The sequence below is a fragment of the Cornus florida genome, unplaced genomic scaffold (genome assembly GCF_030987335.1).
Source record: "Cornus florida cultivar Cherokee Brave unplaced genomic scaffold, ASM3098733v1 CherokeeBrave_3.0.0_Hap2_Chr02, whole genome shotgun sequence".
Classification (NCBI taxonomy): Eukaryota; Viridiplantae; Streptophyta; class Magnoliopsida; order Cornales; family Cornaceae; genus Cornus; species Cornus florida.
The window spans coordinates 6,590,196-6,617,892 of record NW_026775572.1 but is presented as its reverse complement, the minus strand read 5'-3'; the positions used below and the strand labels follow the sequence as shown (position 1 = coordinate 6,617,892).

Sequence of the window (27,697 nt, the reverse complement as noted above, 5' to 3'; positions counted from 1 at the left end):
ACACCATAAAAATATGGAAATTTCAAATTCTATGTATCACAGACTTCACAGCGAAACTATCCACTGATCTAATGACACTGGAACTTTCTTGTGACCACAACTAGTTTAGGACCACTTCCCCATTAAAGTACTTAAATTCTCTTTTTTCATAAGGAGAGTGGAGACAAAAGCATGTGTCTGCCCTTCCATATGCCATACAACCTCTTTTAGAGCTTGTGATCTGAGAAACTAACTAAGAAACTCCATCAGAATGGTACAACCATTAACCAAGTTACTTCAACTCGTAAAAACCCAGTGCACCCATCTGTGTTCAACAGTAACTGCCCATATAACTCAAGAAGGCATTATCACCATTCACAAGCAAGACATTTTGGTAATACAAAAGGCCAAACTGTCAAATAGCTGAATAATTTGGAAGGCATCCTCACAATTTTACAATTAATGCACTTACCAGGAATCCCATATGTGCAAAAATTTGGGAGTTTTTGGTCATTTACTGAAAATTCCAGAAGAATTTGATTATCACGTGGATGGTTGTGATTTGTAACTGAAAAAATTGTCTTGTTGGAGTCTGTTTGTTAGATAAATACAAGCCTAAGTTCCAGTATTATCCTGCACAAAAACACTCAAAATCTTTCTTCATGGCTTCCCCTGTAGATCATTCAATATGTGACATCCGCACCATTGTAAAGCTAAAAAAAATGGCTTGTACATGGCGCAAGCTAACCAGAATTGGCGAAAATAAACCACCACCAGATGTCCCTCCAGGTCACCTAGCAGTGACTGTTGGGGAAGCCGGCAGGAGGTTTATCATAAAGGCAGATTACCTGAAACATCCAGTTTTCCGGCAACTGCTAGACCAAGCATACGAAGAGTACGGCCACAGAAAAGATGGTCCTTTGGTTATTCCTTGCGATGAGTTTCTCTTCCAAGACATAATCCATTTCCTCAGAGGTGGTACAAGGGCGCACCATTTTTCTTGCCATGTGGCTGAAAAGAAACCAGATTTAAACTTTTTGAGGGACTCGAGACCACTTCTTCATGGATTTGCAAACAGACCAGCATGCTAGAGCAACAGCTATAGTGGTGGTAGCAAGGCAGCAGCTGCTGTGATTGTCATACTTCTATTCCAACTGCACTATCAAGTTAGTAGTAGTACTGTATCCTGCTTTGAGTGCAGCAGAGTCAAAGAGTCAGAATATCAAGTTAGCAGTAGCACTGTACAATGCATTGCATCAAAATTCATACTAATTACGAAAATATATACTCTCTTTAGAAAATAACAATATTTATTAATTAATTTATTTTTAGTAGTCTGACACACGTCCTAACTATAACCTGAACCTGCATTCTTCCCTTTACGTGTTGTTGGAGATTACCACCCAACAACTAATTTTAAAAAATAATGAATATTTTATATGTATTCTTTCTTTGTATCTTCAAAGAAAAAAATGAATGTACATTGTGGTATTAGTTTTATTATATTACTTTTAAATTGGGGAAGAGAAAATGAGATTATCAATTCAAATGGTTTGCTATGTGCACAAAAACCTACAAAGAGTGATGTGCGCCACATTGTGGCTAGGGGAAGGGGAAGACCAAAAGAAACATGGGCTGGTTGAGATAATAAGTAAATATATGATAGTTATGGCCTTGAGTGGAATGCAACAGGTATCATGTAGCCAGTGCTAAAAAGTTGGGAAAGACTTTTTTAAGTACTTTTGGAGAAATGCTATAGCATTAGATACTGAGAAGTTTGCATGAATCACACTAGCCATGATTCAAGCAGACTGGCATAATGGTTTGCTCTGGACCTCTGATAGCAAATCTTTTAGGCCAAATCTATGCGGGCTCGACTTGTTAAGAAGCTTGTTCACCTTTTAGATAAACCAAGTTTGAGAGCATATTTTGATTTTGAGTCCTTAATGAAGCATGTTTGAACAAGATAAAGTTCAGCTTGATAAGGCGCAAGAACAGAGCTGGTTTATAGTAACAAAGTCCTTCAAGAAGCATACAAATATAAAATGCATTAAATTATGACCAACCATATGAAACAATGAATTAAGAGAGAGAAATAAAATAATTAGGCAACATATTCTTAAGTACATTATATAGTTATTAAGTTATATCTACTAAAATATTCAGACGCATGTTACGAGTGCCTGCTAACTCAACCAAGATCATAACAATCAATTTAGCAGGCTAGGTAGGGCATGTGAACATAGCTTTTAGTTAGTATAGTATAAAATTAATAATACTCCGTAATAAAAAAATAAAAAATAAATGAAGAGTTAACTCCACAAAACCCTCCAGAACTATATATATTTTTTCCACACCACCACACTAATACCATTTTTTTTTTTGTCAAATAAATGCTTAAAACTATAAAACCTAGAATCAGAATCCCCCCTTGCCATCAGTTTACCATTAAAAAGTACCAGTAACATCATGATGCCCTTTGTTGACCAAAAGGCCTGGGGCTGAAGGATTAGAAAGCATATATTACAGGGGGTTTTGAATTAAACCCATAGACGATCCTGTGTCTTTCTTTTCTTTTCTTTTCATTTTCATTTTCTTTATCCTTTTGGAAATGAGAGGGCAGTACTTTGCATAACAGTAAGATTACTCTGCAGGAAATAGGATTGCATACAAATGACACTCCGCAGACCCCGCAATGGCAGGAGCCTAGTGCACTGGGTTAACCCTCTTTTTTTTCTTTTCTTTTTTGGTGATGGAACAATATGGCATCATTATGATTTATAAACTGAAAGGTCCAGTGGACATCAACTTCATATTAACAAATAAATTCATACAGTGCAGTTATTACTAATCATCCAGATGCGAAGCTTAAGAGCAACTGGTCTCAGATGTATTCATTGTAATGAATCATAAAGTATTTTATTGCTAAAGATGCAGACAAACCTTATCTTCACTCTTAGATCTGTCGCAAAACAGCCTTCATTTCTCACAACACAATGCTTTCTTTACAACACGAAAATATAGTGTGCTCCAGATTTCTTCTGTAATCCCACTTGACAGAGCCTGAAATGCTTGTTTTGCAGCCACACGGCGTGCTTCGAGAACTTCTGCATTACTCAAGAGCTCGCTAAGAGCTTCTTTTAGTTCCATTTTCCCTGAAATCTGCAGGATCAATAGAAGTAACGATTTAAAACCTGGATTCATAGAGGAAATCTTACCAAATCAAAAACCTTGCGTAGAAAATTAAGGGCCCATTTAAATAAAAGAATGGATTTTTTTTTTTTTTTTTGATAAGTAAGAATTTTATAAAAAAACGCTCAAAGGGGAGCAAAACCCATGGAAACAAGATGAAAAAAAACCACAAAGAGCCTCAAGCCTTCAAAGAGGCCAAAAAAATAAAAATCTCCTCAACAGAACGATAATCTCTCCCTGAGATCCAACAAAAGAGAGTAGAAATAATAAAGAACTTAAGCATAGAAATGGGTTTCTCCTTGCCATCGAAGTATCTTCGATTCCTCTCGAGCCAAATGCACCACCAAACACAAAGAGGGGTAGCCCTCCAAGCATCCCGGATGAGCGCTTCAACAGAGACACCTCTCCAAGCCTCAATCAACCCTCTAGAGGAACAGGGCATAACCCAGGGAACCCCAAATAACCCAATCATCAAATCCCAACAATCTCTGGCCATACTGCAATTCAACAGAAGGTGATCCACTGTCTCCTCATCGCAACGACACAAGTAACAGCGATTGATAATCACCTGCATTCTCCTCCTCAAATTATCCTGGGTTAAAATCCTACCCAAGATAGACGTCCAAGCAAAAAAGGCCACCTTAAGGGGAGCATTGGAACGCCAAATAGCCTTCCAAGGGAGAGTGCCACCCTTCCCATCAGAAAGGCACCTAAAAAAGGATCTCACCTCGAAACGATCCTGAGAGTGTGGACTCCAAAGCCAACAATCAGCCTCCTCATGAGAGATCACCTGACGATACAGTAACTCCAAAAAATGAGTGACCTCCTCAATTTCCTAATCCTGAAAATGCTTCCTAAACTGAACGTCCCAAGTTAGTCTTCCGTTATCAAGGTGATAACAGTCAACCACCAAGGCCTACCTGTTAGAAGCAATCATGTAAAGCCGAGGGAAAGAAATGGATTTGAAATCAAGGGATTCAAGTTTTAAAAAAAAAAGGTTGGCTATTGAAGTTGGACTTCAAAGTTCGAGATGATGTAAGATTAGACGTACAGGAGAAATATTTTATTACAATCATGTGCAACTTGAATCTTTGACGGCATGGTTTTTAAGTAACTCCTTACACTCTGTTATCTAGAATCCATAGATATAATTCTCTCAAATCCATTCATTTGAAATCCTTCAATCCAAATGAAACCTAAAGGTGTCACTTTTTACCTTGAACCAAAAGGCTTAGGTAATAAATCTTGCATATATGAATATGTGCTACCTCTAAAGTTTGACCACTAGATAAGTCTTATCTACCACTAAATCTACTAATCTCGGGATTTTGACAGCTATCACTAAATGTTTGACTACCAGAAAAGTGTCATTTATTGTTACAACTGCATGGTATGTTTGATGTTGATGACTACCACCGCTACTTTCCAAGATGAGACTTTCTCCCATGAAATAGCCTATTTATTGACTGGTAAATGCAAAACACGCAGTACTTCATGAATTAAAGTGAAAATTCAGGTAGTCTGAGTCTTCCTTAGTTTACGTTAGGTACAGATTAGCTCAAATTTGAGCGGAAGCTTATTTAGGGCCTAGCTCAAGCTGAATCCAAGGGCAGGCCAACAGCCACAATAGCTAAGGAGGAAGCAAGTATTTTTCCATTTTTAAGTAACAGAAGTAACCTGGTTTAGGTGTGTATAGGTTTTTTTTAACACATCATCCCTTTCTCTCTGACCACTTCATATATAAGTTATGCTGATGGAATCATGTTCATTTGTATCTCATTACAAATAGCTCGTTTCTCATTCACTAAGACGCTAACAACAGAAATCAAATTTAAACTAAACCAAATAAATGTATCTAGAAGAACCCTGAGGAAATAACACCATAAAAGTCATGTGATTCTGAAGCTAACAATTATTGGATCTTATAGGTGGTTTGGGATTGCTATTGAGATCTGGAAAATTAATCTGGTTGAGTGTTGATAAGAAATCTAGAACTGGTATTCTATATCTTTTGATTCTGAAGCCAACAATCATCAAATTTTTATAGGTGGTTTGGTTGCTAATGGAATCTGAGAAATCAATCTGGTTGATTGTTGATAGGATATCTTAAATGACATCTTCTAATGCAAAGTGATGGAACTGCAAAACAGTAAAATGAGCTGACTAGTTAAATGTTTAAACAGAGAAAAAGACATAAAAATGAGTAGTCACAGGAATGCCACCCAAGGAAAAGAGCAGGCAAATCAGTGCCAGAAGAAATAGATGCTGAGAAAAGACCTGAACTACCATGTACTTGAAACCTGGACAGATGAGGGTATCCCTTAATACCACTACAACATGATTACCAGGCCAACATCCTCCAGGTGGATATTTCAACTTCTGTACTAATCACGCTCATGGAAAAACCAAAAGGAAAAGAAAAAAAGAAAGAGAGAGAACTAAAAGAGGGGAAAAAAATACCCAAAAACAATGTCAAATTATACAAGGAACTAGTAATGATCAGCAACGTTTTCTATAGTTTGGTTAATAGAAAAGCTCCTACAGTGAGAATTTTGTTAACTTTCTACTGAATGATCTTACCAGCTACTGGGGTATCCAATTTGGTCACTTGTCATATAGCCCAAACTGGACAGGAACGCAACTCGGAATGAGCACTGCTCAGATTTTGATTCGCCATTGTTAAGCTCCATAGAGATTTTAAGGGTTGGGTTGAGCTTTGTCCAAAACCAATAATGACGATAAGAGTGGCATAAAATTCCCAAATTGGAGTTAACTTGTTTAAAAGACAAACTAATTTATACATAACCATACACATTTCCCCCTTTCTGATAAGTACTGAACAATTAATAACTTTTAATCATTATCCAAGGAGTTTCCAAAAAGAAGCCTATCCAATGAGTGTATATTAAAAAAGAGGCCTCCTGTGATGTGGTGTTAATTATTCATTTACACTGAGTTGAACTTCTAAATAACTGCGGAAGCATATATATCAACCACTGCCTGCATTAGCAAGCAGCAATCCAGCATTTTAAGAAGAGGAAATCATACATACTAGTCGACCCAAGACATGCCAAATTAGGCAACATAATTTAAATATTTTAGCAGTCATATACACAGAAAGGGGCCATTGCTTGGGTACCGGAACAGGGCCAAAGCTCAGGACACAAAGGTGATGATGCAGGTTTGAGTCTGAGTGAAGTTACTTTCTATAAAAATAATACCATTGGTTAAGTCTGTCGCCAGTCTTCCCTCCTAGCCTCCTGCATAGGAGGAACCAGCACTGGGTTACAGCCTTTTTTGTGTTATGAATAGAAACTTGAAACAAACCAGGCGAGTGCTGGACTGACTTGTTTTCGGATAAAAAGGAGTAATGGACTAAGGCACCGTTGAACTAACTAAGCACATAACTGAGTGAAGAAAATAAGAACTTAGTTTACACTTGAATTTTAGTAATAAATTTTTTTTATGTATACTAGAATTTCAAACCACAACTCATGTTTCCAAGATATAACAAAATTTAGCCTTCTAGAACAGATTAAATCAGTGAACACCGCCATATTGGCAAAAACAATTAAATTTTTAACTCCAAAGGACAACAATATGCGAATGTATCAAATTATAAACATTACTCTAACATTTAGAACTAAAAAAAAATGATAAGCATTGAGAAGAGATTCTCCAAATCATATCCAGTTTGAAAGGACATGATGCATAACCAAGAAGAGGTTTCCCAGACCTGCAGAACTGACAAAGGATTTAACCGTTGCATTTCCAATACCATGTGTGAAAAGTGGCCAACATAATGACCTGAAAATTAGCCAAGCAGAAAAATCTCAGCAATAATATGTTTAAATCTCAACAATAATACATTTGCAAAATAGATGAAGCAAATCAAAAGGGCCATAAACACTGACCGGTTAAAACAGCACAGCCAGCTGAAGCAGCTTCTGAAATATTATGGCCAGCTAAACCAGGCAAGAAAGAACCTCCAATTACAGCTATCGGAGATAATGTATACATGTGTCTCAGTTCACCTACAAATCAAGTTAAAAAAGAAATTAACTAAAATATATGAAGAAAAACTTCTGACTCTCCCCATTAGCAAGCACGAGGCAAGCTCAACCAAATTTTTTTATGTTCGCACAACAATTGCCAAAGAAGTTGTCTTTTACATGATAATCCCATATACAGAAACTTCATTTGTAGTTAGGCCCCTCAGGTTTTAGAATGTCAATATGTTAAACCAAACTTCTGAATTTGACTCTATAAAATGGGTCAAACCTTAGTAGTAGAATTTAGAAAAATTTAATTAAAAAGAGTTCTGGAGGTGGCATATGCGTTGGTCCAACTTAGGTCTCCCCTCAGTCAAACTTGATCATTTATCTTCATTATTTTAAATTTTTATTTTCAAATCTAAAGCCAGCTTCCAATCTTATTAACATAAGGTTTTTGGCAGATTGTAACTAACAATGGGCTACCCTCAATTTCACTGATCACAAGTTTCCCAAATCTTGAAAATACTGAAAAATTCATACTATGCATAACTGCAAAGAATATATCGAAGAATGATAAAAAGAAAAAAAGATGCACCTCATTTCTAGGTACTTCAAACAAGAGTAAAAGAGAAGTTTATGGCAAACCTCGTCTTTTACGCTTTCCTTGGAAATTATGTAAAGGCTCCTAAATTAAAGAGTTACTCTTGGTAACCCTCTATACTGCTGAGAACATCAACAATCAGTTAAAAAACTGAGAAAAAACCGAACTGTAAGATATAGAGCATAAAAATAACAAAGTAGGTTGTAGATTATGTATTTTTCTCTGAGTGTCCACTTCCTTTAAAGTAGGGAATTGTTAGTATGATACAGAGTCTTAGAAGTGCCTTTACAATTTTATTTATTTATTTACTTATTTTTTAAGAAAAAAGTGATTTTTCAAGTTCTAGATGACATAGCATTATAAGTGAGGTGTTCATTTTATAAATTCATTAAAAGAAAGTAAGCAGTCATGTTTTATTCTTTTGGATCATATTTCTACGGTAGTCTGGAATAGCATAAATGATAAATAATTTTCCTGCAGAAGTGGAAGGAGTCACAAATAGATAAGTTCACATATCAAAGGTCATGTATGATGGGGCACATTCAAGCAAAGGTTTCTTAGAACAACAGCGCAACCAATACCTTGCAAAAAGGCTGGTCAAAGATGCACCCTAAGACAAAAAACTTACAAGACAAGTGCTAAACTAACTCAACCACCAACTGCCAGGGAAAAAAGCAAATTGACAAACAATATACAAAAATCATAAATAAAGTCAGAAGACAATTACAGACTGTCCCAAAAAATGTATCCATTATTGATGCCATTCAACCGAAAAGCCCCAATTTTGACACAACTCTTAATTAACATAGTATCACTCAACTCTTTATACACAGAGAACTTGGTACATACTTCTCTACCCTTGTCGCATTACTCAAAGCTAATGCAATAAATAATAATAATAATAATAATAATAATAATAAAATAAATAAACCAGCAGCAAAGCTAGTTTCTTGACCATATTCTGAACAGATTGGCACTCCAGCTTAGAAATATGATTTGAACTGTAAAACCAATAAAATCTCCATGCCTAATAAGAACAATTAAATGACCCGGAAAAGTTTACAGGATTAGAAAGGCCTATAAAATCTCCATGCCCAATAAGAATGATTTGAACTGTAAAACCAACTTCTATAAAACTTGTTTGCATCCTCCAAAGCATTCCCAACAAAATCCGAACTAATGAAACTTCGATCCTTTATGAATAACCACGAATTCACCTACAATGACTGGCAAATTTCTTTACCACGCAAACCATGAAAGATTTCCTCGCCATTTTGCCTCTTGGACCGAGGAACACTAATTACGATAAGATCACTAAAAGATACTAGAAGAGGCCCAAGAATCCTGAAAACACGATGAAAAGTGTGCACTCCAAAATGTGAATTCAAAAAATCAATATTCCTAGATTGTAAATTGAAACTATCTTTAACTTTCGCCTCAAAGCAAAAATCTTAAGCATAAGCTCCACGTGTTTTTGAAGCATATGGTTTCGATAAGTACAAAGAGGCTCAATGACTACGTTGTTGCAAAAAGCGAGTCAAGCTGACCATGTAGAATGAGGTGGTCCAGAGGGGGAGTCGAAACACAAATATAATCTATTTGTTAAACACAAATAGATGGAATTAGGCATTTTGAGTTCGAGTAGAAATATAATTTATATATCAAAATAAAGTGGGAGGCAGAAGCCAATATTAATGAGAGAAGAGAAGATTTCAGGACTCAAGTTTTTCATATATAAGAGTAAAAGTACAACTTGCACTTTTTTTAAAAAGAAAAAAAGAAAAAAGAAAAAGTAACAGAATGTAAACATTAATACAAACCTAATGTGTCCACCACATATATGTTTGTTCCTGGAATAAGCTTTTCACCACGAGTTCTTAGTGCTACAGCCACCCCTTCTTTCTGCAGTCCCTACATAATAATATTAAGGCAAAGGTATATAAAAACGCAGACCTTGTAGCCAGAGACAATATTCAGTTAAAACATAGAGTAAAAATGAACAAACTTTAAATGTGCACGTTAAAATGTGGAGCATTTTAACAGGTATATGAGGTTTGTGCCCCGAGGGTCAACCTTAAATGTGCACGTTGTATTGCACATGCCAAGAGCATATTGCTAATGAAACCTAGTGAGTATGCCCGTCTATAACAATATTCTTTTCGGTAAGTGCTTCTATTAAAATATTGTAAGCTTAATTAATGCATTTAGCCTTGGAGAAACGTGAAACCCAAAACCAATTAGAAGTGGCCTGTGTAGAGCCCATTTTATGTGTTTATGGTGAGAACAGATACACATCCCATGTTAGGCCTGTTAATATGTAGAACCTTATTGATGTTGGACCAAGCCCTAGGACCTTCTTTTATAGGAGGAATCATCAATTAAGGAAACAACGCTTTCAAGAGTCAAGCATGGCCACCATAATTCTACTGTGTGATCTTCGAGTAAGCATGGAGTTACATCCAAAGCATCACTGAAGTTTGCTATATCAACCAACGATTCTTCTTCGTTTTGGAGAATGAAGACTCTGTCAAGCATAACTTTGCGAGTGTTTGAAGCATATCACTAGTGAAGAAAATCGGATTACAGAGTAGATAATGGCGCTAATGTGAATGACAGCGGGCTGGTGATTCCGAAGGTGACTAGAGTCTGAACTTCTTGTGGAAACGATGTCATAGGTATATCAACTATGGGGGATTCTAGGATCGGAATCTGGACTCATACAGTTTTTTTTCTCCCTTGATGGTGGCTTTGTGCGCTTTGGACTAGGTCTTGTGGATTTTCCTGTTTGAAATTTTTACGTAAAATTCTGGTGTACAGATTATTTATTTTTCAGTTTGTCCTGGTAAATTAGTTTTATTATTTTTTATTATTATTTTTTTATAAGTAATAAATTAGTTTTATTTAATTAAAGACAAACTATAATTGGTTTTATTCAACCCCTTCTACGTCAAGTTAAACAATAATTCAAAAAACTCAACGCCATCTGCAGTGTAACTCAAAAACAAGGCCTCCTATAAAGGCATGCTCTGTGTCCCAAACTCAAGCACTTTAAGATGGTTAAGACATGCCTGCGGGATTGCACCTTTTACAAAAATAATAAGACACTGAGAATTTATGAATAAGCAGGAAAGGATGGAAAACACAACACTGCCATCAATATATATCAAACAAAGAAAACAGGCAGGGACAAAAACATACATGATGAAGTATTGACTCCAATTCAAGTCTATTAACGTACTATTATATAGCAAAGGAATGCATGGAAATCATACTAGAGCAATCTCTTGTCCATGCTGCGGATGTCGCGGCACGATAATAGTGACTAAATCAGGATGCAATTGTGTCAACTCTTTGTGAACTCCTAGCATTACTGTGAATCAAATTTGGGAATGCGTCAATCAGTATATATAACAGTAAGTGTATTCGTTAGTCAGTCAAAGAAGAAATTTTATTTTCTCAAGCATGAAAAAATCTGAATCTGCTTGCATAAAAAGAACCCAAAGAAAGGGAGTTGTGTGTGTGTGTGTGTGTGTGTGGGGGGGGGGGGGGGGGGGGGGGGGGGGGGGGGGTGGTGTGGGGGTGGGGTGGTGGTCTGGGGTCTGTTGGTGGAAGAGAGTAAAGCCAAACAGGGTAAAACATTTTCTTTGCTATCAAAATTTTGACACCACAAATCCACGCATAACCTTTTTTATCCTGGATCTAGGGCATGCATTAACTCCAATGTAGTGAAAAATCAATACTGTTTGAATCTGTTAAATAGTAACTTTATAATAGAAAGAAACCAAGACTAGGAATCTCAAAAAAAAAAAGAGTTGGGATATTAGACCAATAAAACAGAAAAAAAGAAGAAGAAATATTATACTTCTATTATATCATCACATGGGCAGGGCAGATCACGGATGCAAAGTCAATGTGAACTGCTTACAGTAGTGGGGGGAAGTTCAAGTATAAAAAGAAAAAAGAAGAACAAAATGATCAAGTATGAATAGGGGAAAGAAGCAAAAATTTTGGCATGATGAAATAGAACATGATAGTGGCACCAATGAGAATCATAATATCTTTACACTCATTCTAAGTCAAAGTTGGTATTATAAAATTTTCATTTGTTGACAAAAACCAAAATTGAGTCGACCAACTTTGACTGTTAACCGAACCAAAGGGGGAATCTGTTACTAGTTAACAAACCTCAAGGGGCTATGTTTTCACTGAACTAGAAAGGAGGGCAATATAATTTCCCTTGGAAAAATGGAAAAATTTTGCTCAGTCATGAGCCACCTCTAGCTCATTCAATGCCAAACAAGCAAAAGTTGAACAAATTTGTCGCAGCTTGTTTCAAACTTGAGAGTGAACTTCAGCACACTCAGTTGACAGTCTAATATTCGGCTTAGCTTGGGTTATTTGCAGCCCTAAGCACAAGGAACACTATAATTTGGTAGACTTAAAGAAAGTGGCAGATTGGATGTATGGGGAACTGACCTTCTTCTTCACCCCTATGTATGGAAGAAGCCATCCAAACCCGTCTAGGGGCAAGCTGTACCTGCAGGTCCTCAATATTTCTCATGTCCGTCTCTGAGAGGTTAAATACTTCAATAGCTGTACGAGAAGATAGTAACTCCAAATAAGGATTGACCAAACCTATATTCTTCTACACCAGTATAATATAATTATTAATGCGACAGAAAACATAAATAACATATTAAGTGCTAACAAAAGAGTTGTCGAAGGGATTGAACAACCATGAAAGCAAAAGTATTTTGTATTTTTTTTCCTGTGTGTAAGAAAGTAAAGTTATCCCTGCCAGTTGGTCTTTAACATACTGATTCTGGGAAAGAATTTTTGTCTTGAACCAATTATAGTTTCAATATACAAATATCTATCAAGAGTTTCATACTTAGGCATACCATATTTCAAGTCGCCAGAAAAGTTGATGATAAATGGTGGGGCTTGCAGCAGCTGAAAATGGATTGCCTGCATGGTGCTCTGTACCAAATGAATAAATAAGTAAATCATCAACAACATGACAGAAGATAAATGCTTTGATACAAAAATAAGGGACATACCAATGGGATAATCAAGGAAAATTTTGACAACATTAATGAAGTCAGTGGAAGAACAACTGCTCTAGACCAATTCTTAAAGGATTTTGCAGACATCCGAGCATTCAATAATGCCAGCGAAATCTGAATAAATTTGGATGTAATAAATTATAAAGAATCAATAAGAAAATAAACACAAACACATAATACATGAACAAAGGAAATTGATAACATTGATCCCTGCAACAAAACAAAAATCAACAAAAAAGTTCACTTTGTAGAAGGTCATTGATTTTAGAAATCACTCAACCACCATTCACTACCCAAAAAAAAAAAGACACTACAACTGTTATATAGTCAAAGTAAATTGAGTAAACTACAATGACCTCCCCTGAGGTTTGGCCTAATTGCAAATAAACATGAGGTTTGTCATTTTTTTGCAAAGACCTCCCTATGTCAGAATTTGCTATGAATTTACTTTTTTTTTTTTTTTTTTGATGAGTAAGAATTTTATAAAAAAGCGTTCAAAGGGGAGCGAAACCCAAGGATACAAGAAGAAAAAACCAAAAAGGCTTCAAGCCTTCAAAGAGGCCAAAAACATAACAATCTCCTCAACAGAACGAAAATCTCTTCCTGAGACCCAACAAAAGAGAGGAGAAATAATAGAAAACTTAAGCATAGAAATGGGTTTCTCCTTGCCATCGAAGTATCTTCGATTCCTCTCGAGCCAAATGCACCACCAAACACAGAGAGGGGTAGCCCTCCAAGCATCCCGGATGAGCGCCCCAACAGAGACACCTCTCCAAGCCTCAATCAACCCTCTAGAGGAACAGGGCATAACCCAGGGAACCCCAAACAACCCAATCATCAAATCCTAACAATCTCTGGCCATACTGCAATGCAACAGAAGGTGATCCACTGTCTCCTCATCACAACGACACAAGTAACAGCGATTGATAACCACCTGCATTCTCCTCCTCAAATTATCCTGGGTTAAAATCCTATCCAAGACAGACGTCCAAGCAAAAAAGGCCACCTTAAGGGGAGCCTTGGAACGCCAAATAGCCTTCCAAGGGAGAGTGCCACCCTCCCCATCAGAAAGGCACCTGAAAAAGGATCTCACCTCGAAACGACCCTGAGAGTGTGGACTCCAAAGCCAACAATCAGTCTCCTCATGAGAGATCACCTGACGATACAGTAACTCCAAAAAACGAGTGACCTCCTCAATTTCCCAATCCTGAAAATGCCTCCTAAACTGCACATCCCAAGTTAGTCTTCCGTTATCAAGGTGATAACAGTCAACCACCAAGGCCTGCCTGTCAGAAGCAATCCTGTAAAGCCGAGGGAAAGAAAGAGCAAAGGGAAGATCCCCACACCAAAGGTCCTCCCAAAATCTGATCCTCCTACCATCCCTGATCCTAAAGCGAACATGATTACGAAAAACGTCCCATCCCTTTCGAATGCAAGTCCAAACCCCCACACCCCTAGGACCACGCCCCTCAAGAGAACACCACCCACCACTGATTTCCCCAAACTTGCTGGCAATAACTTTCCTCCAAAGCCAAAGTCTCTCAACCCCAAATCTCCAAAGCCATTTCCCAAGAAGAGCCCTATTGAAAGGCAACAACCTTCGAATCCCTAATCCTCCACTCCAAAGGGGACGACACACTTGCTCCCAACGAACCAGATGGTATTTGAACTCCTCTCCTCTCCCTCCCCAAAGAAAATTCCGCTGCAAACTCTCAATTCTCTCCGCCACCGAAGAAGGAATCTGAAAAAGGGAGATAAAATAAGTGGGAAGGCAAGAGAGAGTGTTCTTGATTAGAGTGACCCACCCTCCTTTGGAAAGGTACTACTTCTTCCAACCTGCCAGTCTCTTCTCAAATCTATCCACCACCGGATCCCAACTCCCCACACATCTCGAAGGAGCACCCAGAGGCAAACCTAAATAAGAAATAGGAAATGAGCCAGTGCCACATCCGAGGATCTGAGCAAACATCTCAATATCAGGAACATCCCCGACCGGCACTAAAACACTCTTTCCAACATTCACTTTAAGCCCAGAGACGACTTGGAACCAAATCAAAACACATCTCAAATGTCTCAGCTGGGACGCATCAGCATCACAAAGAACCAAGGTATCATTAGCAAACATTAAGTGAGAAATCTCTAACTGACTAGCGACATCTCTACCCACCCGAAAGCCTCTCAACAATCCCAGATCAACAGCCTTTTTCAACAACCTACTAAGAGCCTCCATCACAAAAAGAAAAAGGAAAGGAGAAAGCGGATTCCCCTGTCTCAAGCCCCTCGAACTAGAGAAAAACCCCGTCGGAGCTCCATTCACAAGGACAGAAAAACGCGCACTAGAGATACAAAACAGAATCCATCTCCTCCAATGCTCCCCGAAACCCATCCTCTCCATCAAGTAGGTGAGGAAACTCCAACACACATGGTCGTAAGCCTTCTCAATGTCCAACTTACACAAAACACCCGGAACCCCACTACTCAGCCTGGAGTCCACACATTCACTAGCAATAAGAACCGAATCCAAAATCTGACGACCTCCCACAAAAGCATTTTGAGAATCAGAAATGACACCATCCAGAACCTTCCTCAGCCTAGTGGCTAAGACTTTGGCAAGTATCTTGTAAAAACAACCCACCAAACAAATAGGACGAAAATCCCTAACATCCAGCACTCCTCCTTATCTACCCTCATTATTATTTATTAAAAATGATCAAAATATTTGAGAATGTCAAATTACTATTTTACCCCTTATAATTACAACACTTGGTCCACATATCCACACACACACACACACACACACACACACATACGTATATAACACAGAAATTGGGAAAAACTGGAGTATATTTCATGACTTTCTAATACAAAACAGCCTGACCTTTATAGGCTGAATACAATCAAATCAGAATCCAGTAAATTAAGGAATATACAATCAAATCCCTAAGATCAGAAAATAAAATAAATCAACCTAAACTTTAATCCACCAGCTATATTAGCCTGTAATTAGTACAAAATCAGACAGTTAATACTTTCCAAATTTATCTAACAATTACATAAATCACGTAATTCTCCAACACTCCCCCTCAAGCTGGGGAATAAATATCTTCCATCCCCAGCTTGCAGACAATTCTTTGAAACGCAGGACTGGCTAACCTTTTGGTTAGTACATCAGCTAGTTGTCCTCTTGTTGAGACATACGGAGTGCAAATTAGTCCATTATCGAGCTTTTCCTTTATGAAGTGGCGATCAACTTCCACATGCTTGGTGCGGTCATGTTGCACTGGATTATGTGCAATATTGATGGCTGACTTGTTATCACAATATAACTTCATCGGCCTCTTAACTGAAACTCCAAGATCCTTCAGGACTATTTTCAACCATAATAATTCACATATTCCTAAAGCCATGGCACGAAATTCAGCTTCTGCACTTGACCTTGCAACTACTGGCTGCTTTTTGCTCCTCCATGTAACAAGATTCCCACCTAGGAAGGCACAATAACCCGAGGTTGATCTTCTATCTGACACTGAACTTGCATAGTCTGAGTCTATGTAAACTTCTAAGTTCAAGCACAATCCTCTCTTGAACAATATGCCTCGACCTGGACTAGATTTTAGATATTGCAGGATTCTGTATACTGCTTGGAGATGTACTTCCCTTGGGTTGTGCATAAATTGACTCACTACACTAACTGCATAGGCGATGTCAGGCCTGGTGTGAGACAGGTAGATTAATCTTCCAACAAGTCTTTGATGCATTCCTTTGTCAACTGGCTCATCATCAACAGCTTCTCCAAGCTTATGATTCGGTTCAATGGGAGTCTTCACGGGCTTACAGCCTATCTTTCCTGTTTCTTTCAGTAAATCAATAACATACTTTTGTTGTGAGACGAAAATTCCTTCTTTAGAGTGAGTAACTTCAATTCCCAGGAAGTATTTCAGCTTGCCTAGGTATTTTATTTCAAATTCCGTGGCCAGTTTAGCTTTAAGAGTTTCCCTTTCAGCTTGATCATTGCCAGTGACAATAATATCATCTACGTATACAATGAGGACTGTAACTCCCCCTAAAGAAGAGTGTTTTATGAACAAAGTATGATCACCTTGACTTTGTTTGTAACCCATTGCTGGCATTGCTCTTGCAAACCTGCCAAACCAAGCCCTGGGGGATTGCTTCAGTCCATACAATGCCTTCCTTAGTCTGTATACCCTATTCTTCTTCGGAAAACTAAATCCTGGAGAAGCTTCCATATATATTTCTTCTTCAAGATCTCCATGCAGAAATACATTTTTTACATCAAACTGCTACAAAGTCCAATCAAAGTTAGCAGCCAGAGACAATAAAATTCTTATTGTGTTCATTTTTGCCACTGGGGCAAAAGTTTCTTGATAATCAACACCAAAGGTCTGGGTATATCCTTTTGCTACTAGCCTTGCCTTGTACCTTCCAAGAGATCCATCTGCATTGAATTTTACTGAAAACACCCATTTGCATCCCACAGTTTTTTTTCCCTTCGGTAATTCGACCATCTCCCAAGTCTTGTTCTTTTCCAGTGCGTCCATCTCAACTTTCATGGCCTGCTTCCATTCCCTGCTGTTTAATGCCTCAGACAATGTTTTAGAAACGGCTATTGAGTTTAGCTGAGTAAGGAAGGCTCTATGTGAGGGAGATAATTTTTCAAAGGAAACAAAATGAGAGAGTGGATGTTGTGTACACCTTCGGGTACCTTTTCGAACTGCAATGGGTAGTTCTAAATCAGTCTCATCAAACACAAGAGTGGAATTGTTTACTTGAGTAGTGTTTTTCTCCTGAGTGGTTTCTTTCCCAAGCATAGGTTCTGACTTTTGGGCTTGCTTCGGATTAATCTTGCCTCCCTTCCTTCTCGAAAAAACTTGAAGTGGTTTAGTGACTACTGGATTGATTGATGGAGTTGGATTTTTAGGAGGAGATTGTGGTTGAGATTCAAGAGACGTCACACTTGGATTTTGAAGCGGAGGAATATAAGAACTGGGATCGGAAGTAGGTAGTGAAACCTGGAAATGAATGTGATCCGGACTTGGAGAAGCTGCGGTAAGAGGGGAACCAAAGGAAACCGAGGCAGGAGCGGTTGCAGAACTTGGACTCAAAGATGGTGGTGACAATTTGGGCATAAGATCGAAATCGAGGACATCTGCATCATCATCCTTTTCATCACTTGTTACCTCCCCCTGAGGAGAAGGATGATGAAAGAAACTCTCATGTTCAACAAATGTGACATCAATTGAAATGTAGGTTTTCCGAGTAGGCGGATGGTAACATTTGTAACCTTTTTGAGTTGAAGAGTAACCTATAAAAATACATTTAAGTGCTCGGGGATCAAGTTTGCTTTGATTGTGAGCATGAACATGAGTAAAGACAACACACCCAAATACCCGAGGAGACAACCTGTTTGGAGTAAGGAAGTCTGGAAAATGATGTGAAAGTGTTTCCCAAGGACTTCTAAAATCTAAGACTTTGGTAGGTAATTGGTTGATGAGATGAGTGGCTGTGAGAACTGCTTCCCCCCAAAAATATTTTGGAACTTGTCTTTGAAAAAGAAGAGCACGGGTAGTTTCAAGAAGATTTCCATTCTTTCTTTCGGCCACCCCATTTTGTTGGGGTGTGTCAATGCATGAGGACTCATGAACTATTCCCTCCTGATTCAAATATGGTGAAAGAATTTGGTTAAAATATTCTCTCCCGTTGTCTGTCCTCACCCTTTTAATTTTCACCCCAAACTGTGTTTTTATCATGTTATGAAATATTGGAAAGATATTGGCTCCATCAGATTTTTGCTTCATGAGAAAAGTCCAAGTTACCCGCGTACAATCATCTATAAAAATGACAAACCAACGTGCCCCAGAATAATTAGCAACCCGTGAAGGACCCCAAACATCACTGTGCATCAAATAAAAAGGAACTGATGATTTATTATTGCTCAAAGGAAAGGAAACACGTTTGTGTTTGGCAATTTCACAAATATCACAATGAAGTTGTTTCAAATCAACATTTTTAAACAAAGAAGGAAACATAAGACTAAGAGTTCTGAAGGAAGGATGACCAAGCTGAAAATGATGAAGGAGAATTTTGTCTTTATTTGTGGAGGAATCAGACAGAAGCACAGATGAACAACCAATTCCAGCACTCACTTTTCCACTCATGGGCTCGAGACAGTAGAGACCATCCTTTTCTTTAGCATGCCCAATCGTCTTCCCCGAAGCTCGGTCCTGAAATGCACATGAATTTTTTTAGAAAATAAGATTGCAGTTCATATCCTTGGTGATTTGTTTGACAGATAAAAGATTGGTTGTCAATTTGGGCACATGTAAAACATTTTTAAGACACAAGGAAAGTCCTAAGGATATGTCCCCCTATCCTGCAACAGTGACTAAATTCCCATCAGCTATGGTAATCTTTTTATTACTAGGGCATGGTTTATAAGAAGAAAAAGATTGGGATAAGTTGGTCATATGGTCGGTTGCGCCTGAGTCGACAATCCAAGAGTGTGGGTGGATTAAAACATTATCTGAGACACTAAGAGCATGAGAACCAGAATACATACCAGAAAGTGCTAATGAACAGGCACCTGTAGGTTCTTCGAGTGAATTAAGAAAGGATCGGAGGCGATCAATGTCTTCCTTACAGAATTCTCTGCTGCTGGAATTCGGTTGATCACTGGTATTATTAGTGCTATTTTGTGCAACGTGGGCTTTTCCCTTTTGCTGCCAGCTTCTTCCTCCGGAATTCCAGTTTGACTGATTCATGTTTTGTGGCCTTCCATGTAGCTTATAGCAGGTGTCCTTCGTATGACCAGTTTTCTTGCAATAGTTACATACCAGATTCTCTTTGAATGTCCTCTTCGGGTCAGATTTCTTATAATCAATAGTAGCTGAAGACTTCTTCTCCAAAGTTCGCTCACTAGCAGCGGTTGTAAGGAGTGCCGATCCTTCCAATGGCTGCGAATCCAACATAACTCCTCTCCTGCTCTCTTCAGCACGAATAGTTGCAATTGCTTCATTTAGGGAGGATAATCCTTTCCCCAAAGTCTGAACTCTTACAGTATCGAATTCCGGATTAAGGCCTGCTAAGAAATCATAAATTCGGTCTTTTTCTATGAAAGCCTTCAACAACGCAGCATCCTCGCTGTTCTTCATCTCGAGAACCTGGTAATAGTCCAACTCGTACCACAAATTTTTCAGAGTGTTGGCATACTCTGTTACAGTCTTGTTCCCTTGTTTTGTGGCAGCTAGCTTCACCTTGATCTCGTACACCTGGGCTGCATCATTTTTCTTCGAATAAGTTTGTTTGATCGCCTCCCATATCTCTTGAGCGGTTATCAAAAACATGACAGTATCACTTATCTCGGGTACCATAGCATTCCATAGCCATGATATGACCATTGAGTCTTCTTCGTCCCAAGCAGCAAACTTTGGATCTTCTTTCTTAGGCCCTTTTCCAAGAAGATGGTTGAGCTTGCCCTTCCCTTTCAAAAAGGTTTGAACAAGTTGGGACCACTTTAAATAGTTCGTTCCATTCAGCCTATACGCAGCTTGAATGTTCTGTAGATCTCCAGGAACCTGTTGTTGGATTGTAGGTTCCTCCGATTGAGAGCTGGTTTGTGTAACCTCTGACATCTCTTTTTTTCTTCTGTAAAAAACTGAACTCCAAGCTGCTATGAAATCTGTAAATGATGAAATATTTTATCCCAGAAAGAGTACCTAGGGCTCTGATACCATAACACAGAAATTGGGAAAAACTAGAGCATATTTCATGACTTTCTAATACAAAACAGCCTGACCTTTATAGGCTGAATACAATCAAATCAGAATCCAATAAATTAAGGAATATACAATCAAATCCCTAAGATCAGAAAATAAAATAAGTCAACCTAAACTTTAATACACCAGCTATATTAGCCTGTAATTAGTACAAAATCAGACAGTTAATAAATCACGTAATTCTCCAACAGTATATATACAAACACATATATAATAACCTAAGGGATACAAACACATACGCACACAGTACGCATTTAATGGTGGATTTTGGGGATGAAGAGTGGAAGCAGAAGATTTGTGTTGATGGGCCATTGCACCTCCTCCCACCGCCATAGCCACTCCTTCCTCTTTTCTCTTCCCTCTATTCGTTGTTTGTCAACCCTATTGCGGAGGACATATTGTTGTCTCTTTGCCCCAATTGCGAGTAACAATCCTATTATTTGCCGCTTCTCTTCATCTTCTTCATCGATACCATCAGTGGCAAATATAATCGAGGTCCTGAGAGAGATCGCAATCTGCATTCAAGACATCCAATTCGAGAGGACAGTGAAATTAAGGCTTTTAGGGTTCCGCAGACAATCCGAAAGGTTAGCTCAATGGAAAAACCGATCAAGATGCTATGGTGGCTCTTGCAGATTAGAGATAGCAGTTCACGGAGCTCCGGCGGCGGGGCTTCCTCTGGTATACAATCACGTCCTTGCTACGAATCACGCACTGCCACACAACGGAGTAGGAAGCGGAAGCGAACTATTTGGCCAGGAAGTTGTTGGTGGCAGAGCAAATCTCAGAGAACTCATAAAGGAGTGTCTACTAGTAACGATTCTTACAGAATTGATAGCGATGTGTGGCTCAAAATGGTGGGGGCTCCTATACAGAGTTGCGTCAAATTGATAATGAAGTCATAAACAATCCTTGGTAGGGAAATTCGGTTTAGTGATAGCAATGATGTATATACATATTCATGGTTATATACAAAATGGTTTTATTTTAATTTGATGACACAATAAGGGTAATAGGGTCTTTTTAACTTAGTTGAAAGGCATTTTGATCCTTTCAAACCAATTTTCTGACAAAAAGTGGTGTTTTTTGTACGAAGGAGGTCTTTGCAAAATCAAAACAAACCTCAGGGGGACACGTTGCAAAAAAATGCCAAACCTCAGGTTTATTTGCAATTAGGCTAAACTTGTTTGGAACCTGGGTAAATTTGTTTGGAACCTGGGTTATTTCAGAAGCATGTCTATATTAAAAAACACATTTATCGTTAAAGAAGAATTACTTACACTATTTTTGGAGGCACTCATAATCAAGTTTGGCCATAGTTCACTCTCCATTAGAATGATTGAACTTGGCTTCCAATGGCCAAGGAAAGCATCCATAGCAGCAGGCGTATCAAGTGGTGCAAACTGTGCACGCAGAAGTTCAAATACATGAGAGAAAAATCTTATATCTATTTCCCAAGCCAATCAGAACACAGGCAGTCCAAGAAATTTCAAAATCAATATTTAAGAATTGCATATCATCACAAGGAATACTTTTATCCTAGTCCTTTTTAGTGTGGAAATAGATATTACAAAGGAAAAAAGGAACGTGTTCATAACATGGACACAGTAGCAACAAAGCTAAACTTGAATCTTTTCAACTTGGCCAGAAAGTCATTTCTAGCAGAGCCATTTAGATGATTTTTACATCCATTTGATTTTGCAGTTTTTTTTTTAAGGAAAAATAAAAAATAAATCACGAGGGAGTAAAGTAAAAAAAGAAAAGAAAAAAAGAAGAGAGAAACTGAAAACCAGAAAAAGTAAAACGAAAACTATTGTGCAGTGTCATCAGTAAGATCCATTCATCCATTGGGATCAAAAGTAGTCCTGGGTTCAACTTTAGCAGCCATCATGGCTGTTGAATTTTAAAACTCAATTGCAAGTTGAGTAAAAATTGTACCCTATCAAGTGGAATGGGAAAAACAAAACATTAGAGTGTCAATCAATACAAAAACATCATGCAATAATAGAATAAGTACCTGGTATATGACACTACTTGGAAGTTGTGTTTTTATTACTTCACTGCACACAAACACGAAAGGAAAAGAAAGAAAGAAAGAATAAAAAAGTTAATTCACTGCACACAAACAGGAAAGGAAAGAAGGAAAGAAAAAAAGTTAAATATTCATTTTATCCTCATTAATTCAATCCATTAGTAATTGATACTGTTAATGATCATTAAATGAAAATTTAAATAACTGAATAGCATTCTCAAAACATAAAGATGTCAAAAAAAAAAAACACATAAAACATACTATATATTGCCTCAAAATCCAAATGTATAATGCCTGCACCTAGGACTAAAAGTTGAACTTCCATAAAGTAGTTCCATTGCCAAAGCAACATAGACAAAAGTGATATCAAATTTTGGTTTTTGGCTTCAATTCACTTCTGCTAATTAATTCCACTTATAAATTCACCAAATTTGTACTTGAAGTCCAAAAGCTGGTAGCACAAAGGAAATATAATTTTCCTCTCCATTTGCCCAAGCAATTACCAGGAAGAAAGATTTATAATGGTCACGATAATGATCTCTTAACCAAGATTATTGTTTGATCGATGAGTATCAAACTCAAAACCCCACCCCTATTTTTTTATGTCATGCCAAAAAAATTAACTACCGGGTCACAAAGAGTTCGGTATCTCTTGGAAACACAAAATCCCCTTTAAGAAGGAAGATGAAATAAAAAATAAAAATAAAATAAAAAAACATAATATTTCTCAAGCAAGGGTGTCCAATTTTTTGGCATTGATTACAAGACATGACTGCCTCTGTAGGATTCGAACACGCGTTTTCACGCTTGATAGCCCAAGCACTTTATCACTGCACCAAAAAAAAAATGTATACAAATTGAAGAAGTCATACATGAACTGCAGTGCACATCCAGTTCGTGATTTGAGGAATTTACTATTGTAAATTGTAATTATAGCTAAGTGGTTAAATTGCAATCATGTTGATAAGATCGTAATCCTTCAACAATTATTAGGATTTAATTTTTAGTAGTTACACCGATATAATCCTCATATGAAGTTATCAAAGGAAGGTAGTTGATGAGACATCTCAACAAACATCATCATCTTTGCCTTTATCCCACGTCTCAGTAAACATATTCAATCCAAATATTTAAAGGAAGCAATATTTGGTCACTAAAGCAACTTGATCTAATGAAGGAAACAATTTAACTCGGCAAAACTATGCTACCTTCTGTTCAAAGACATTCATATATCATTTATTTTTTCAGAAGGTAAAGGCATTCATATGTTAGAAATAAAAACTCAAAGGAGCTGTAACTAAACTGGGTTCTCTCTGCCAGCAGATGATTCAGCAAAAAGTTGCAGCCTTGCGAATTAATCAACGTACATTGGGCAGGGTCTCAATCTAACAGAGAACCACAACTACATATTGTATGCTTGGAGAAATCAAACAACTAGGAGCAAGAACAACTAATTGATTTGGCCAAAGTGGAAGCTGAAACAGAATTTTTTTTTTTAAAAATGGTAACATACACATCATGTGAGCTTGACACCTTACACAATACGTGCCAAGCACAATCTCATGGTGAGTGTTGATAGGGGGGGCTTCCTAAAATATGTTAGTGGATGCTATCCAAAATTTTAAAATAGAAGTGGGATTGTCAATTATTGTTCACCTCCCATAGTTTTATCAATTCATGACTCAATTATTCTTCCTTTTTTTTCTTCTTCTTTTTTTTTCTATTTCTTTCTCTCTTAGCATTGTCCTTGACACCTTGTACATGTCATTTGTAACAGATACAGCTTTCAATCAACCCTCAAAATGGACCTCTCTAATTTGTCTACAAAGGCAGGACCACCGTGTACTCTTCTATCAAGTTTCACTTTAAAATTGAGGTCACAGGACCACCGTGTTTTATTCTCTCGAGTTTCACTTTAAAATTAATGTCTTTTTCTAGTTCATTGAACACCCCTCCCCACCTCTCGGAGAAAAAAAAAGGTGGTAAAATGCTGGAAGACCCACATTATCAATTCTTATCTCCATTGTCCTTGCTCTTAATTCCAGTATCCTTTGCTTTAATCCTTGTAGATGTCAATCATAATTTTTGCACCTTTCAATCAAACCAACCTCCGTAACTTGTCTCCCAAATAAGGACCACTTCTTTAACAGCGAAATGTTTCCAACAATATCAGTGTGGAACATGACCTTCAATTTTATACTTAACTTTTTTTTTTGAAAAGTAAAAGGTTAGTTATTTAGTCTGTCAGATGACTGTGTGACCACCCCAGCGAGATGGAACTAGCTGAGAATGATCCTCTACTGCACCGATGGTATGGACCACGGCGCTTTTAATCACACTCCGGTCACACAGTCATGGTTCATCCACCAGACTTAGGTTCCTGTCTCCTTAGTAATCAAGGATGCAGAGGTACAAGCCAATAGAACAGATCCTGTTCAAGTAAGGTCGTCAATTTTATACATTATTTAATATAATAAAAGCTAAATCAGAGGTCACTATACATGTAAATGCTTCCCAAAATACAACACAATCACAAACATTCAAAAATAAAACAAATCATAGTGAACAAAATCCATGAAGTCCCACACCATTAATTTCATATGCATCTTCCTTTTTTATTTCTTTTTCTTTTGATTTTATTCACTTGTAGTTTTTGTACATGGATTTTATTCCTTGTACCTGCCAAACGTATTGGCTGCAATTTACTTCACTCCTCAAAGTGGACCTCTAACGTCTCCCAATTACAGGACCACCTCTTTATAATAAGATTCACTCTAAATCTCTAATAGTGGAAGTCCTATAATTTTTAAAAATAAACCACAGCTTCAAACCTACATTGTTTTTTGTACATGGAATTTATTCCTTGAACTTGTCAAACATATCGGCTGCATTACTTCACTCCTCAAAGTGGACCTCTAAAATCTCCCAAACTTAGGACCACCTCAATATATTGAAGATTCACTCTAAATCTCTAATAGTGAAATTCTTATAATTTTTTAAAATAAACCAAAGCTTTAAAATTACATAGTCCTTTGAAAGGATATTCTATTATTAAAGGATAATCAAAGATATTTAATATACATAAAATAAATCTCAACACCATAATCTCAACAACCATATACAAACAAAACAAAACCAAACCAATAGAATCAGATTTTGACTTACAATGCAGACAAGGTGGTTGTCGTCATCAAGATGGTTATATCGGGCCTCCGGTTAACACAGTGTTTAATCACAGGAATTGCAGCCATTCCTTCACCTAATCAAGAATTACAAACCGATCTATATAAACAAAATAATTCTCCGTTTGGCTTCCAAGAAAATTCAAGAGTTAAAAAGATTTTGAATAGTAAAAAGGAACTATAAATCTCTGTTAATTAGAAGTCACTGTTTTAATTTGTGAGTCCTTCATTATTCATAAACCAAAATTAATCATACCGAATTCACATATATAGATACATATATCCATACATAAGCAAATATATATATTACATAATGGTAGAGAGAGAAAGAGTGAACCTAAAGAGACGGCGTGGAACCAGAGGAGAGGGCCGGGAGGGCGAGGGAGAGAAGGGCGGCCGAGACGCTCGCGCCACCGTGAGGGGTGTTCGAGTCCTCGGAGTTTGCGCCACCGTAGGTGAAGGTATATCAACGGTGATACGCCGTAACTCAGTGCTCTGTACACCATGTACAATAGCTTTCCTTTCTCTCTCGCCATTTTCGATTCCTGGACTCCAAGACAGACTCACACAGTCGGTGCACGGTGAGAACTGAAATGTGTTTTTACCGTTTTTCAGATTGTATTGGGCGGGTCGAGTTAGGGTTAGTGTGGGCGGGTTTACCTGAGCCCGGACTATTGAGAAGGGTCCTCCTCACAAGTCACACCCATGACCCAACTCACAACTGCTATACTAAATTACAAAATGAAACATACAAAAAAATGTATATAATAATGATAATAATAATAAAATATATACTACGTAATTGTTACTACCACACATATAATGAAGCCACAAATGATGGATCAACAATTAGATTTGATTCTAACCAATGAAAAAGTTCTAATAAATAATACAAATTTAAGTTCAATCATAGATGTATGCATGTCTTTTTAATAAGTTAACATGTCTTTTCAAGTTTATAATTAAATTTATTAATCAAAACTTTAATTATAAAATAAAATAATAAATAATAAATAAATAAAAAGGGTTTGACATTACATTTTTTTTTATAGTAATGACGAATAATTGTAGTTTCTGTAATTTTATCAATAATTTCAAATGACATACATTTAACTTTTTTGGGGATATAAAATTATCAAAATCTTGTTATGTGAAGGTTAATAAAGCATAGACTATTTATTACCTCTAACTTTGTTCTGCCATTATCTTTCCAAAAAAAAAAAAAACTTTGTTCTGACACAAGAAATAATTACAAAATGAACGGGTTGATGGGGGCCTTATTTGAGTATGGGCCAGTGACATGGGTCCTAGCAAGTCGCAACCAACTCACAAATACTATACTAAATTGCAAAAAAGTGGCTAGTGAAAAATATTTATATGGCATGTATATAAATTGAATAATCTTAATATATTTTGAAAAAATTTTAACATTTACTTTTTAAGCAAATAAGAACATGAATGCTGAAAAGGCTAAAGTATCCCTCTATAACTGAATAAAAAAATAATTAAATGAAAAATGATTAAAGTGTCTTTCTTTTTTTCATCTTATAAGGACATTATTGTAAAATAAAAAGGTATTTTTGAAATTTTATATCTTAAAAATGTAAATTTGAAGCGAAATAGTGACCTCATGTCTTTGTTTAATTATTTTTTCAAACTTAAAACACTTATATATCCAAATAAATAAATAAAAAAAAACATTAAGAGTGATATTTGCCCAAAATTTAAATATTAGGGATATTTTTCTCACTTTGCTCAATTATAAAAAGAAACTTACAAAAAAAATGTAATAATAATAAAACTAATAATATTACTACTGATGCTACTATAAGGTGGGACATAAATGATGTGTCAATG

At 37.1% G+C, this 27,697-nt stretch overlaps 2 protein-coding genes and 1 non-coding gene across 5 annotated transcripts; 1 reads left to right on the top strand and 2 right to left on the bottom strand.

Annotated features, from left to right (window-relative positions):
• The first annotated feature begins 265 nt into the window (after window positions 1-265).
• LOC132293337 (auxin-responsive protein SAUR50-like) lies at window positions 266-1,070 on the top strand. The gene has a single exon (XM_059790781.1). The coding sequence runs from the start codon at window positions 642-644 to the stop codon at window positions 1,068-1,070; it is 429 nt and encodes a 142-aa protein (XP_059646764.1). The 5' UTR covers window positions 266-641.
• Window positions 1,031-26,433, bottom strand: LOC132293336 (probable 3-deoxy-D-manno-octulosonic acid transferase, mitochondrial). 3 transcript variants are annotated; one of them, XM_059790779.1, is made up of 13 exons: window positions 26,178-26,432; window positions 25,824-25,917; window positions 22,644-22,686; window positions 21,907-22,029; window positions 12,828-12,947; window positions 12,669-12,747; window positions 12,244-12,360; window positions 11,040-11,137; window positions 9,588-9,678; window positions 7,086-7,205; window positions 6,908-6,978; window positions 2,923-3,141; window positions 1,031-1,165 (listed from the first exon to the last, which is right to left on the bottom strand). In XM_059790779.1, the coding sequence occupies exons 1-12, from the start codon at window positions 26,374-26,376 to the stop codon at window positions 2,959-2,961; spliced, it is 1,338 nt and encodes a 445-aa protein (XP_059646762.1). In that variant the 5' UTR covers window positions 26,377-26,432; the 3' UTR covers window positions 1,031-1,165; window positions 2,923-2,958. The 3 variants fall into 3 exon arrangements, with proteins under 3 accessions (XP_059646762.1, XP_059646761.1, XP_059646763.1); XM_059790778.1 differs by lacking the exon at window positions 1,031-1,165 and having other exon boundaries at window positions 2,757-3,141; XM_059790780.1 differs by lacking the exons at window positions 1,031-1,165; window positions 12,828-12,947 and having other exon boundaries at window positions 2,757-3,141; window positions 26,178-26,433.
• On the bottom strand, window positions 24,897-25,107 carry LOC132298120 (small nucleolar RNA U3). The gene has a single exon (XR_009479543.1). It is a non-coding gene; the product is annotated as a small nucleolar RNA U3 (small nucleolar RNA).
• Window positions 26,434-27,697: the final 1,264 nt, after the last annotated feature.